The sequence below is a fragment of the Parambassis ranga genome, chromosome 2, assembly GCF_900634625.1.
Source record: "Parambassis ranga chromosome 2, fParRan2.1, whole genome shotgun sequence".
In the NCBI taxonomy this organism is placed as follows: Eukaryota; Metazoa; Chordata; class Actinopteri; family Ambassidae; genus Parambassis; species Parambassis ranga.
This window is the reverse complement of record NC_041023.1, coordinates 11,519,649-11,534,666: the sequence shown is the minus strand read 5'-3', so window position 1 is coordinate 11,534,666 and position 15,018 is coordinate 11,519,649. Positions and strand designations below refer to the sequence as shown.

At 41.2% G+C, this 15,018-nt stretch overlaps 1 protein-coding gene across 5 annotated transcripts in view; it reads right to left on the bottom strand.

Moving 5' to 3' along the window:
• Nucleotides 1–15,018, bottom strand: part of ppp1r9a (protein phosphatase 1, regulatory subunit 9A) — a 36,271-nt gene that overhangs the window by 2,505 nt on the left and 18,748 nt on the right. For 2 of the 5 annotated variants that reach the window (XM_028428458.1, XM_028428467.1), the window contains exons 5-20: nucleotides 13,959–14,063; nucleotides 11,031–11,166; nucleotides 8,457–8,609; nucleotides 7,023–7,076; nucleotides 6,485–6,714; nucleotides 5,484–5,580; nucleotides 4,570–4,705; nucleotides 3,469–3,548; nucleotides 2,644–2,776; nucleotides 2,481–2,550; nucleotides 2,307–2,366; nucleotides 1,988–2,036; nucleotides 1,786–1,830; nucleotides 604–723; nucleotides 368–391; nucleotides 22–204 (exon numbers count right to left, since the gene is read on the bottom strand). In XM_028428458.1, the coding sequence (XP_028284259.1) occupies nucleotides 22–204; nucleotides 368–391; nucleotides 604–723; nucleotides 1,786–1,830; nucleotides 1,988–2,036; nucleotides 2,307–2,366; nucleotides 2,481–2,550; nucleotides 2,644–2,776; nucleotides 3,469–3,548; nucleotides 4,570–4,705; nucleotides 5,484–5,580; nucleotides 6,485–6,714; nucleotides 7,023–7,076; nucleotides 8,457–8,609; nucleotides 11,031–11,166; nucleotides 13,959–14,063 (1,675 nt within the window). The remainder of the gene's footprint in view (nucleotides 1–21; nucleotides 205–367; nucleotides 392–603; nucleotides 724–1,785; nucleotides 1,831–1,987; nucleotides 2,037–2,306; nucleotides 2,367–2,480; nucleotides 2,551–2,643; nucleotides 2,777–3,468; nucleotides 3,549–4,569; nucleotides 4,706–5,483; nucleotides 5,581–6,484; nucleotides 6,715–7,022; nucleotides 7,077–8,456; nucleotides 8,610–11,030; nucleotides 11,167–13,958; nucleotides 14,064–15,018) is intronic. The other 3 variants (XM_028428477.1, XM_028428487.1, XM_028428497.1) reach the window with 3 other exon arrangements.

The following is a 15,018-nucleotide window of genomic DNA, read 5'->3' as shown; positions in this document are numbered from 1 at the left end:
TTGAAAACTTTGGAAAGTTACCTTGAGCTCAGGGCTGTCCAGCTTAAGCAGCTGCTCTCCGTCTATATTTTTGGCAGTGAATTCTGGGATATGGTGTTCCAAGTTTAGGCCCATCAGCCAGCGAGCCACTTGCTGGGAAGTCCACTCTGTGATGCCTCGGTTCTGCCACTGGTACTGCTTGGACAGCTGGCCCTCGTCAAGGATCTGGACATACATGATGGACGTAAAGAAACTTTTGGTGACTCCAGTCATAAGAAATCAGCCCAGTCAGTATGCATTCAGTTGGGCGTGCGGAGAAAAAGATCAAAAAACATAAACACATGCATGAAAAGACATGTTCTCTGGAGGTGTGCAGCTTCAGTCTCACCTCATCATCAATCATATCCAGACTCTGAGTGCAGCATAGGAAACAACAACAACAACAAAAAAGACTGTGTTGTTAACAGAGAACTGCTGCTTCCTCCACAGAAGCCTGCTCCAACATATCAAGATAATGAGCCTAAACTAGTACACCGAGTCCCTGAAGAGACAGAGGAAACGTTCTGGGTTCATATTCCTGATGTGGTTGAGCAAAAAGAATCTATAATGGAACAAACTGTGTACCTCGTTGGAGGAGAGCACCAGATTGTGTGAGCGTCCTGACATCTTGGCTTCGCTGAGCAGACCGCTGATCTCCACTGAGCTGCTGCTGCTGGCACTCAGATCATCGCTCAAAGTGGGTCCCTGAGAAATCAACGACACACTTGTACAGTAAGACTGGCAGCGAGAGCCAACTGGCTGTGAGACCGAATTTAGCTGATTAGTTGGGAGTGCTTCTCTCTTATTGGTGTTTTTATGTGAAGTGTTATTGATTCAAATGAGCATAGTTAGTTGATATTGTCTATTCAAGTAGGAGTTATTAATCAGAAACAAAGATAGTGAATGAAAGATGAAAGCTTATCATCTAACCATGTACCAGGATGACTGATGATGCTGCCTCCTGCTATTTAAGGCCAAACATTGCTCCCTCTCTCTCTATCTCTGTCTCTCTGTACTTATGAGAGGGGACATGCTGGGATTATAGTGTTAACATCTAATCTCAAAACTAAAACACTCAGAGACAAGGTGCTGCTGAGAAATACAAACTATCAGGAAGGCAGGAGGCTGTGGCTCATCAGTGGATGAATGTTGAAATATAATGTATGTATAAGAGCATGTGTCGTTCCTTTGGTCCACTATAAAAGCAAAAGACTGTGGACTAAAGGTGTAGAGCTCCATGTTACACCCTGTACCTGAAGGAGTTCTTTGAGCTGTTTGATGTGAAAGTGAGGCTAATCTCACAAGGCTCAGACTTTCAGCTTTCGGGGTTGAATCCTTACCTAACTATTAGTGCTTGCATAAATTCTGCATTGATTTATCTTATGATGTGCACACTCCTGAGCATGTTCTCAGAGAGGGGGGGAAGGAATGGATTGGTGCAGGATGAAAAAATAATCTCCCTTTTAATCCTATGGTAACCACATCTGATGTTACACAGGATTAGGAAGAGTTTTCTTGCACTGCAACAAATGCCCATGTTAACAAATGTAAGCTTATTGTAACAACATGACGTTTAACGTAATTCAAGACAAATTATTTCAAAGTTGATTTTTTTGGTAAAAAAAAATGATTTACATGATTACACCCATTTATTGATTTGTTTCAGAATTATTATAATGCAATCATTGATTACTATGATTGCCATGTCCACATTATTGACCCCTGTAAAACATTGAGGTATAAAAACAAAATAAAAGGATACAATACCAAGTAATATGAATAGGAGAAGAAATGGGGCCATGTAAGTGATGTCTGTTCAACAGAAATGAAACAATACATTACAACATAACAGTAACACATGAAGGAATATGGGGCTGGAAAGAAGCGAGCGTCAAAGTGTCCTTCGTTTGTCCTCACTGTAAAATATATCACTGTTTGCCAGAAGAAGCAGTCACTAAACCTCATGTACCTTGGCCTTGAGTTTCTCTGGACTGTCCTCTGCTGATGGCTCTGTGGAGCTGAGAGAAAGACACATGGAGGAATTAAATGAAGGTCAATGGTGATGATTATTGCTCCACACACTCATAAAATAAAAAGCACTGCAACAGAACATTGTAGTATAGTTTTATTAGATAGCCCCAGACATGCAAAAATAGAGCACCATAACGTCATCGTTAGCCACCACAGGTGCTGATGCATATCACTACATTTTTACTCACAAATGAAAAACTAAAAAAAATGATATTTACCCTTTAATTAAAACATAAACAACTAAGAATAGTTTTTACCTGTTTCCAGGCGAGGCTCTGGGATCCTTGTCCTTCATTTTGATTTTCCTGAGGGAGGACCTAAACATAAAGGTAGAAGAGACTAAGAAGGCATCGCTAGGTAAACAGGTACACAAACCATGTATTACTAATAACATTTTAGGATGTTTTCTGATGCAGTATTTGCTGTCTTACCCTGGTTCCAGAGCTTGTCTGTGCTCCTCCAGACTGTGAGAGGGGCTGGACATGGCAGGAGACTGAGAACCTGTGAACACAAACACACTTGGCTAATCAGATCAAATTTGATACAGATTACTGTTGTCTAATTGTGCATGTATGATGGCGCACATTCACTGACCATGCAGTGTTTTTCTGGGGGATCCCTCTGCACTGCCAGGGCCCCTGGGGACTGCTGCACCTCCATCACTGGAGACAGCGCTACGAACTGAACCAGAGCGACTGTGGGCTGGACTGCCATGTCCTTCAGAGACCTGAATCAAGACAGAGAAGGAAAGATAGAAAAACAGATATAGTTATAGTGTGGAGAATGGGTAAGATAGTAAGTCAGAAATGTCCGGGAGAGTGAGAAATGAAATAGACGGAATAGAAAAAGAGGAAAGCAAAGCCCATTAGGAGAAGGAATAACGTGCAATCAAAGCAAGATCTGAACAGCTGGAGCTGCAGACTTATCCGACAGAAGTCGCTTGACATACTTTCACAATTTCTAATTCCCTGCTCTCTTTTTTTTCTCCCTGGAAGCCACTACAGCACCTTAGCTTCCATGTTCCTGTTTGAGCTGAGTTATAAGTGACGGCATTAGCCAGATGAGAGGCCTTCATCCAGAAAAAGACTGTGGCTGTTATTATCACACTGGGAGAGACAATAAGTTGTGACAGGACCACAGACTCAATTAGAGCTGCAGAGCAACACACAGCAATTAATCCATTAGAAGAAATAAAGTGGAATGGACAGGGGTTAAAGACACACAAACAGGCCCACTCTCTCACTCTCTCTCTCACACACACACACTAATTAAACACCCTGCGGTGAAATTAAAGACATATTAAATCTAAAAGTGGTCTAATGAGAATAATGGAGCTTGTTTGATTAAAAATCACATCTGTTCACAACAACATCTGTTGTTACATATGTGTATTATGTGTGTGTGTGTATTATTACAAACCTCTCCTTCTGTGGAGCTGATGCTGTCTCTGGTGGCTCCTCTGTAGGCTGGCTTCTTACGGGGTGATCCTTCCCTCAGGTCTAGAGTTACACACACAAACAAAAAAACATACACACAAATAATAATTAAGTCCCATTTTTTAATTTGTGAATTTATTCATCCATTAGTTATGTATAACTCAAATCTTCCCCTAAGAGTGGCACTGCTAATTAAGCAGGAAATGAACATTTTCTGCTGCTTTCCTGCACACGAAAATGCTGTCAGAAGAAATGAACACTTCAATTAAAAAAAGATCATTTCAGCTGATACCATCTTCTCCTCCCACGCCTTATCTCTCCTATACATCGTGTTCCAGTCGTATCCCTCAACCCCCTCCTTTTAATATTGCATAATGGGCTGCATCATTGGTATCGGTGCTGATCCCATCATTGTGTTATCCTGCGTGCACCGAACAACATCAGATTTGGCACGCTCTGTTCTGACAGGTACAACCGACTGAAATAAAGCCAGCGGAGCTTAAAAAGACTGACAGAGAGAACAAAGCCGGACAGATGTGCTCAAAACAGATTACTTGTTTGTTTTGGTTTGCAGAGATCTAAAATGAAACTTGAGTCAGAAAGTGCGAGTGCATGTTAGGGTTAAGGCAGCAGAGCAGAGGGGGATTTGTGATGTGTGTTAAATAAAATCCTGGGGTTGCTCTGTGTGTGTGTGCAGCGATTATGTTAACAGAGCAGAACCAAACACTGCAGTAACTGTACTTCACATGAACAGTCAGTATCCTGCAGGGATTATATTAAATTATTTTTTAATATTATATATTAAATAAAAAATTAATGAATAAAAAGTTTAAAGCATCATTATGTGTCACCATAGTGACAAAGGTGGTAGAGTTACTTTTTTTAGTTGAATCTGCAAAAAAACCCTGATAACTTGTGGTTGCCAGGCAACAAGATTGGCTTAAAGTCCAGCACATGGCACCTGCTAACAACCACAACTTTTTTTGTCACAAATTTGGTCCCTGTATTTATGTTACAGCTATAAATCTAAGCAAACTGTAACACAATGTAAAGAATTGTCATCATAATTATAGCTCAAACAGACCTCTGGCTTGTGTTGCAGCTCTGCTCGGGCTCTGTTGCTGAGCGCTGAGTCTCTCAGAACTGTTGCTGTTGTTGTTGTTGACCTGGATACCATTCTGCTTCATCAGCTGCATTAGCTCGGACTCCAAGGCTGCAATCTTTAGAGAAAAAGAAAGAAAAATCACAGCCTTTACTGTCAAATCAGTGCCTTAATGTATTAAAAAAAAACAAAAAAACTTTTTTCCACTCAAGTTTTAAACTATTTAAATTTTGTGCAGGCACTGGTGAACATTTAAACCTACAGTATGTTAGTATGTTCACTAACATACTTGTAGACTTGAAATAAGGACGTTGGTGTTTTCCACCTTTGTTGCTACACTTCACTATTTGCCCTTTACACTGCAGCACAGTACAACAAGGGAATATGTGCACAGGGTAATAGTGGGGGAAAGTCAGGCTGACTGCCCATTCAACTGTGGAGCAAGGCCTGAGCAGAAAATAGCAAAACTGTCACGGCTTTGTCTTGTTATTATGTGACAGAGTACGGAGAGGAAACAAGCTGAGATAAAGCGGGTATGACATGAAACAAAAGACTTCTGGCTACAGATCAACTCATGGACATTGCACTTGTATGGCATGCACCCCCACAATTAAGGAAAGCACAAAATCAATGCATGATTTTGTGCTTGAGTTTGACAGAAGAACAGAGCGCAGGGACACAGCTATACCAACACAGTAAATAGAGAGAAAGACAGAACAGCACAGATACAGTTGCAGTGTTTTTGATCATGTAGATTTTAGATTTATTTTTACAAAAGCCAAGCTTGCTTTAAAGTCTGTTGATTTCTTTAAGGCCAAAATGCTGATAATGTGAAGGGTTCTGAGGCAGAAACACAGTCATGACAGAGATAGACAGAGTAAAAAAAGATGCTTTACCCTGACTTGCAGCCCCTGGATCTCAGCCAGGTGAGCTTTCTCTGCCTCCTCCAGCCGCCTCCTCTCTGCATCCTCCTTCTGGATGAACTCCACCTCTCTGGAGGGAGGAGGGGATATGTAATGTGCTGAGTAGGTGAGTGTTAACACAGGAAAACAAGATACATCAGCAATGTATGTGTGCGCATGTTTCACCTTGTGTGACAGTGCCTGCCTCTCGATTAGCTCTGGTGAACACACTCACATACGAAGCACATATATCTGCTCCCATAAAAATATTTAATGCAGCCATTTTCTCCTGCCTGCTTTGCCCTTGGTCTGGGAAGTCAGTGCAGCTCAGTCCTCAGCTACAGATCAGCAGCAATAAGAGTTTGTTTCATCAGTTTGCTTCTATTTGGCCTGCAGGGGCAGAGCCAATTAGAGGCAGTCAGACTGGAGCTGAGCAGGAAAGGTTGTGATGGGGCTGACCAAAGAAATCAACCCACAATAAAACAGGAGAGCCGCACTGCATTAGCTCTAAGTGTTGGAGGGGATAACGCTGTAGCTCACAGATGGAAATTGTTGTGCGTACTGAGGCAAGTGAGGGTGAAGAGAGTAATGATGGAACTCTTTTTCTTTTTTTTTATTAAAGCAGTGATTTAGGAAATGGTTTGAGTGGCATGTAAACGACTAGGCCTTTCTCAGCAGGTTGAGGAACCGGTTAAGAAGAAGGTACATTTTCCACACAGAAATATTCTCTATTCAAAACAGTGGTCTGGTCTGGAGTGGAGGACATAGCTTCATTCAGCTGACAGGACAAAATCTATCAAACTTCACCCTCACCATGTCCTCAGCTGTCCTAGAAGTAATGGATTTCATTCATATTTTATCATAGATTAAACACATTATGCAAAACTTTGAATTTAAGCACCAATGCAGAGCCTGCAGTCTTTCTAATGGCCAGCAGGGTGCAACTCAACAAGCTGAAGATTGTCTACACCAGACATCCAGAGGTGTTCACTCACTTCTGCTGGAAGTCTTTGATGAGCTTCTTGGCTTTGTTGTACTTCTTCTCTAAAGCCTGGTACTGGGCCTGGGCCTCCTTCAGGTGCTCATTGACAGTGTGGCAGAGGGTCTGTGCCTCGATCCAGTAGCTCTCCAGTTTCAGCATCCTCTCCTTGTTCTCCTCGATGCTCGCCTTCAGCTGGCTCTTCTCCTTCTCCCAGCGCTGCTTTTCCTTTTCCACTGATGCCAACTGCAAGAGGACGAAAAACTACAGTATTTTATCTGCAACATGGGGACTTTTAGTAGGATAGTAAATTTGATCAACACTCAGTAACTTCTTTTCTTAATTTTTAAGTAATAATAATAATTTGATAATTTGTTAGATGTAATAATAATTTGATAATTTGTTTGTTAGATAATTTGTTCATGTTTTATCAGCCTAGTGTATGTTGTCAGACCTCTATCTAAAGATTCAAAACACACAACATTTTATTTCCATGTAAAAGTGGATTATTACACCATTAAACTCTTAAAAAAGCTGCTTGCTCACTTTCTTACCTTGTTTTTGAGCTTCTGGATCTCGGCCTCGGTCACTGTGTGTTTGATCTGGAGCTGTTTGGAGCAGAGGCGGAGGAGGAAAGAGGAAACGGGAGAGAAAAGAGAGGGCGGTCAGATAATCAAATGGATGGCTGCGCAGGCTCTCTCTGCTGTCGATACTGTGTGACGGACAGAGGCAGCCGACCCTGTCCTCCCCTTGACAGCATCCCAGCTCCAGCACTGACACAAACGGTCTCAGAGGAAAAGCAGGAGGAAGCCAAGAGATGCAGACGTAGATAACATGTTTTAAAAAAATATTTAAAAAGTAGATATATTTCTTTCAAGAAATATTTTTTTTCTTGCATAAAAATGACATAAAAAAGGCAGACAGGGAGCTGGCGATCATGATAGAGTGGCAATAAAAGATAGAAGAGGAGATGGGGAGAAAGAGAGAAAGAGAGATTTGAACATGGAAGCAAATAAGAGCTCTAAGTGAAACATGAAGGTGTGGCACTTCTGCAAAGTTTGACATACGAATATTTACATATTTTCAACTTGTATATATGTCCAAATTACTTAAAAGAAAAGTGAGCTCTCCTGAAAGCCATGGAATAGTTTACACCTCAGTGGTTTACTGTATGTAGTGTACAGATTCACAGTAAGGGATTACTTTCAGTGGCAGCTCTTAATGCATTCAGACAGTCGCTTCACATTTTCATTTCCCTGTCAGCTCCTAAAGGCAGAAAAAGATCACCCTTTAAACATAAAAGGTAAAAGCTACACTATGTAAGAGAGAGAGGTCAAGATACGCAGAATGGGGAATAAATACACCCTGAGAGCAGAGATTACATTATATTTTCACTCAATATCCTCTGCAGCGCCTGCAGTGCAGCTGAAGCCATTTGTTAAATGTGTCACACAACCATTGTGGAAGCCTGATGGTGCCACTGTGTAACAGTGCTGGAGTGTTCAATCAATATTACCAGCCTAAAAAAGCACAAATGACTTAACTCTGTAAATTTATGCTCCATTTTACTGCTGTGGGTTTTAAGGTGAATTCATTGTTAGTGACGGTGCTAAATGTTCAGCAGAATGGGCTTCTATTCTCGACTGTGTGAAGAGCTGCCAAGCTCGCGATGGCTTGAATGCAGGTTTAAAAGCTCCCTTTCTCTTTTCTACAGGGTTTCAAGCAAACATGGATAATTAGGTGTAATGAGCGCAAGACTTACATCGCTTTTGTATTCACACTTCTAATCATCCAGATTAGGAATTAGGGAGGGTAAGCGGATCTTAAATGTTGACAAAAAGAATACAACTCTGCCTACTAAAGCAGAGGTGCTTGTATTGGTGTCTTTTGTTGCTAAATTTAATTTCGTCTCCTACAATGGTTCGGAGTTACTCTAAAAGCAATGACAGGGTCACATACGTACATCCAGGTGTTTCATTTGAGTTTACCTCTCTGAACTTCTGGTAGAGTTTGGTGGCATCCAGCTCTGATGGAGACAAGATGTCTTCTGTCTCTGGTAGGTCAAACACCTCAATGTTTTTATCTCCGCCAGCCACTGTCGTTCCCGCGTCCTCGTCGTCTGTGGCGTACTCTCCTGTCTGCTTTAAGAGGAAAAACAAGTCAGATGTGTTGCCTATACTAACGTTCTTCAGGTAGGTTTTCTCTACAGATGTGAGGGACATTTTATCTCAATTCACCACAGCAAACAAACCTGAGGATTGTGTTGTATTTCCACAAGACTTGACTTGAAACATCTGTTTTCCTTCATCTGTCTATCTAACATAATCTGTCCTTAATGTCACAACTGTCAGAGTTCATCCTGGAACTTTGCGTGTTAAGCACTACCAGAAACTTCCATCCATTCCCTTAAAACTGCCCTCTTTTCACTTTTACATAAGTAATGCTATTTTAATGCTACTGGTTACATAACTTTTTGGGAACCCACTTAGTCACCTAAAACTTTGTCTAAAATAATTCAGTTTGACAGCCTGCTGAGCTGAAAGTATCATTTCTATAAAAATAATCCACAAGAAAAGAAATGTTGACAAAATCTGAATGCCACATTTTATTATATTTAAACATTAGCCACCATATAGCCTCAAGTACAAGAAGGTCAAACCCAGTGAGGTCTAATTCAAGATGTTATCAATCTGGGATGACTAATAAAAGTCACAGGAAGCAAGTCATTATTACAGCTTTTAACAGTATGGTAATGGAAACCTTTTGTTGACATTTATGTAAGCCATTATGCTGCATGTTTTTTTTTTCCATGATTCTCCAAATACTGTATAATGAATGTTGGCATTGACCATTATGCACCGGACCTAAATGGATGGCTGACTCAGTCTTTGGCTGAAGACCAACACACCAACAGTCACTCTGAGTATAGCTCCCTTTTTACATCATATAACTATTGACATCTCTCTTTCCAATCAATCCATCCATCTCATGTATAAATTTCATACTCTCCATATAATTATGCATAGATGATGTCTCTCTCTTTTGTGATTTCTCGTGCACATGTATTACGCATACACTCTCCTGTGTGTCTGCTCTCATCTCTTCTCTCATTATCTTGGCCTACATCCTCCCCTCATCTCTGTCTCTGCTCTCCCACCCAGATAACTGCACTCAGGCCTGATTTGTTTGCATGCCCAGCCGGCACCCGGTTCCATTTCCATAACGGGCTTGCTTGTTGCCATGGTACCATTATTCTATATTACGTTCCCATTTACTGATAGGGGAGTTAACCATTCAGCACATGGGATGGCAGTCAAACACCAATATACATGATAAGTGCCTTCTACTTGATGATCTGTACCATGAATGTGTAAAATAAGTACCAGAGGAAAGGACTGTGTTTGTTAAAAGTCACAACATTAATAAGTCCCTCTCTAAAGTCTGTGCTAATATATAAGTAAATACATTAATACAATTGTGTGTGTGTAGTGTAAGTAAAGGTTATTCAATTTAGCAAAAATTAAGTAAATATGAAGGCCTTTGTGAGTGTCCCCTTTTCTTGTGTGCACCTTTATATTTAACTACTGACAGGTGGGCATGCACGTGTGTTTGATTATATACAATCTAATAATGAGCTATTCCTCCTGGGATCTGATTCCTAGCAAGTTATCTGTCACATCAAGCTGAGTGGCCTTCAGAGTGAAAAATATCCCCCACCCTCACCCAGGGAAGACTTGTTCTAATATTTATAGAGATATTAATATTGATGAGCTCTTTTTCACTGCCCTACACATCTTTGTGATGGTTTTGTAACTGTTTACCCCGTGAGCGCTTACGTAGGAATTTATGGATGCTTTAGTGCTCCACAGCAGAAGGTTTTAAGTGTGTTTTTTACCGCAGGTCCTAATCTATGGATGGATTAACAATTTGACCATAATCACACTCATCAACACTCTTATGTTTACTTTTGAAAAAGTACGGTGGAGCTTTAACTCTCTGTGGGAGCTTTAAGAGCTGACTGTTTAAACGTGTTTCTACAGTGTATTGTTTGATGAATGTGTCTACATTGGCCACACAAACATAGACTGATAACAGAAGTTGCAGGGCTCTGAGCCCAGTATCTGGTGGATTAAACATGCTGTGAGAAAGCAGCAGAAGAATCAGAGAAGGAAACGCTGAGTGATGCTTTTTACGACTGACGCACACATGGCCTCTTCTTATATGTGTGGCTGTGAGAGAGCGCGCTTTGTATGCCAGCATCAAAGCCTACTGTCAGTCAGTTTTAAGGAGTTAATAAACTAAAACTTCAAGTCAACTGTCATGAAAAAGGAGCTGATTTACATTTGGTGACAGCTTAAGACCTCATTTTCCCACTTCAGTGTCATGTATCAGGAAATACGAAAGCAGCAGAACTTCAAATAAATGCAGATATAATGAGCTTTGTTAATATAAGATAACAGGCTTCACACTATAATTCCATGTACACAGTCTTTTACTTGCACTGCTGCATCAGGTACAGTGGCCATGGTTTTGTGTGTGTGTGTTGTGTATATGGTCATTACCTCGTCATCATCAGCGTCATAGTGGGCGTACTGCTGCTCTAGTAGTTCTCTCTGTCTCCTCTCCTGCTCCAGGGTCTGCTGGATGAGCGTGGCCACCTCACTCTGCTGACCAGGACGCTCTCGGCCAATCACAAACCTGCAATTATAAGCAATCAAACAGCCTGTGATTACAGAACAGCTGTGTTGTAGCTCCAGTGTTTTTTTTATCTATTCTATCTAGTGCATAAAAAAACTTTATAGGTACACAGGATCATGTCTGAGGAATATTTCTGTTGGAATTTCATGTTCTCTTTTTTGATGTGTAACTGTGCAGAGAAACAGCCACTGACTGAGAGCAGCAGAGGCCCACAGCCACATAGCATTGACAACAATATTTGCTGACATATCGGGGCAGGGCTGGGAGACAGGACATGCATAATAATGTGACAAGACAGTCAGCTCGGCCAGGCAGACTGTTATTAGGCTGGCAGGGAGATGAATTGAGAAAACCTTAGGATGTCCCTCCAAGCTACCGACTGCTAACAACTCTAGTTACACATGGGACAAAAAAAATCAGTGAAAATACCACAAAGGTAGAAAGATATAAGCAGCTTTGCGTGTTTATATATTTGTGTTGGATCATATGGATCAGAAACCGTGGAAAAACCAGGGTAAAAGATGTGTCCCTTTCCATTCTTCAAGGCAAATAATGGCACTGCTAGTCAAAAGAAGTATACTCAAGCTTTCTAATACACCACCTTACTTGTATAAGTATTTCTATGACTTACTACAGGAACTCTCAAACCCAGCAGGGTTCCTGTATGTCTAAGCACAGTCCAATCTACTGTATGCATGGGAGTGTTAGAGTGAGTGTGAGAGAGTGAAGAGTGGATTCAAGATAGGGCCTAATCAAGTGAATTCATTTCCTGAGAGCTCTTTCATATATTTCTAAAGGTGATGTAAAAAAGGCCTTTCACTCCAGCAGAGAGGGGTATTTGATCTACATGTGAAGGAACAACTGAAGGGTAGGACACAGGGAAGAAGTAAAAAAAAAACACTTAAGCCATTAGAAGAAAAGGCCACTGATTACAGAAAGTGTTGCTTGGAGAAGCTCTGCAGGACGCGTCTTGTAGATTAGGCAGCATTGGGTTGACAGGCATTTGAGGATGTCAGCACAGATTGACTCATGACAGATAAGACCAGTCAGCCATGGTGGAGATGTTCTATCAGTGTGTTCTATCAGCCAGTGTCGTTTCCAATAATATTACTTACTTGAAGTATAAACTTTAAGAAAAACAGATGTTTTCCTTTACTGCAGCTGGGAAGTTGTGTTTCATACTTGAGTGTGTGTTAGTGTCAGAATGTGGAATCCAAAGGGATGCATACAAACAAGTTGCATTTTGTGTTCTGAGTGTTTAAACAGCAGTTTGATGTTTCCTGTTTTGTGTGGCAACTGTCTTTTAGAGTTGTAGGTTGTCAAGAAAGCAAACAGTTATACAGTAGATATAGATGAGTTTATATTAACAAAGAACACTCTGTATACAAGCAGCATTGAGCTTGCAGTTATTGCTGCATCAGATTTAAAGCCACCACATGCAGCCACCGTTGTTCTGCCGTGACAGTTGCTGCTGTTTCAATGTTATATTCCAAAACTGCATGCTTTTCCTGTGATAACAACAATATGATCTATGTGACAGAGACCTTTAAAACACTGTGTTTTACAGTCAGAAAGGTGGAGGCAAGCTTCTGACTAAAACCTGGATGATTTACTGCTGGAAGTCAGGGTTAAATATAGCCAAAATGGCAAATCTAGGACAGTTGGCCATAAAACCTCTGGTGATCAGACAGAGTGAGGAGAAGGATTTACTGAGGAGGAAGAGGAGGAGGATGATGAGAAGGAGGAGGAGTAGTATAAGTGGGTGAGAATTGATGGAGGAAGATTGAAAGAGTGAGAGTGAAGAAAGGCTAGGAAGAGTCAGAATTGATCTGTGGAGTAAGAATTAGCATTGCAGCTTCGTTCTTATAACTGTCAGGGTGTGATTTTCATATGCTGGCTTGATGGTGTGGAGATTTTTGAAGGCTGGACCAGACTATACGGCCATCTGTTAGCATCATATGAATCTATCTCTACTTTCTACATGCAAGGACAGCTGGTAGATGGAGCTTTTCCAAGACTGTTTTACCTCTATAGCTACATCCGGGTGCAGAAAACCTTCACTGTCAATATTAGTTTAGCAAACACCATCTGTCCAGCCGGAAGTCTTTTTTATTACAGCTGGACATGTCAGTGTTAAGCCATCTATCTATGCACAGCTCAGTCATGTGAGTCATGTAAATGTAGCATGTGGATGGACTGATCCACAAGAACAACAGCAAATAGAAGCACAACAAAGAATATAGATCAAAGAGCAAACACTAAACTGTACCAGAAAAAATGAGATGGCAGGCTGAGACACTTGCCAAGGACATCTCTGGCTTTCCAAATCAAAGCCTTCCTGCCATGCTGTGCGTATGTGTGTGTGTAAGTGTGTATGCTGCCTGCTTTTCACTGCTCTGAGCGGACCCCTGCCAAAATCTTCTCAACTGTCAAACACACAAGACATACAGAGTATGGTAAGTCTTAAAAAGACAGGACGAGTACGTGCATTCAGAAAGACACTGTGATTGTCTGTTCAGATGTTTCTGACCACATCATGGCTGAACTGGAAGCATTTTGTCTTCAAGAGCAACACTTATATTGGTCCAATAGCATTTATGTACTTGTATTTATGGGCAGCAAGCCACAAGATCACAACCAAGACAGTAGACCTGCACAGGCATTGGACAAGATGGATAAAGAGTTTGATGAAGGACCCATGTTATTTTAGTTTTAATTTCATCTGACAGTGGAGTCTGGGAACATTGCATCATATCTTTGCAATAAACTGTGTGTGTGTGTGCTTGTCTTACCGGACCACTCCTGATGTGTTCCTGAGGACAGAGGCAGCAAAGCTCTGGGTGACACCCACCAGACTGGTCCCATCCACTTCCACAATCTGGTCATTTACCTTGATCCTAACACAGACAAGAAAAAAATTCAACACTTTAATTTTCCTGAGTTCATGTACAAATGACCTAAAAGTGACTGAGAGGCTCATACACAGTGTCCCAGAGTGGGTAATCCTGCATGATCACATTATTTCTAAAATTACCACACCGCTGCAGTTTCTTGCGGTCACACATTTCCACTCGGATAGCTTCAAACTATGCAGCCTAACCAAGAGGCAGAATAGATGAAGCTCAAAACAAAGTAGGAGGGCTAACGAGGACACAGAGGCCAGCAAGCCTTTCGCCCTGGGCCACAACACATCCGACATTTCAGCTCTGCTCTGGGACATGATAGGAGGTCACTTCAGTTCTCGACCTGAAATAAAGCTACTGATGATTCATTGAAGGGGAAAGGAGAACAAATTACTCAAAAGATTCAAATGAATCTGCATGAAACAGAAAGAATAATTTGAATTTCTTTGACTCATGAATTAAATAAAAACTAGCTCTCAGTATTTTTAAACAAAACAACACATTGTTTTAATACTGCTGCTAGAAGGCATAACACAAATTCTTTTTTCCCTTGCAACACACCACTCCACTACAAAATGTGTCTAATTATTACATTTATTACATTTTAAATGAAGTCATTTCGTCCACGACAGCAGTAGCTGGTGTCCCTCTCTGGTCCTTTCTCAGCCTGTCACAACACACACCAGCTGCTGAGAGGGATTTAATATGACCATGCACACCGACACATCAACCAGAGCTGTCATGAGAATGTATAGACACCTTGGCCTGACAGGTAGACAGACAGCAAGCTGTTTCCCTGTCAGATGCTTCTCTGACCTTCTAACATCTTAATATGACTTCGCTTGGTGGCAGGTACACGACTGCTGAGCAAAGGCAGCAGATAAAAACACACAAAAACAACACGCACACATTTGTCTCTAAACTCCAGCAAACTGTATGTCTGCCTGTG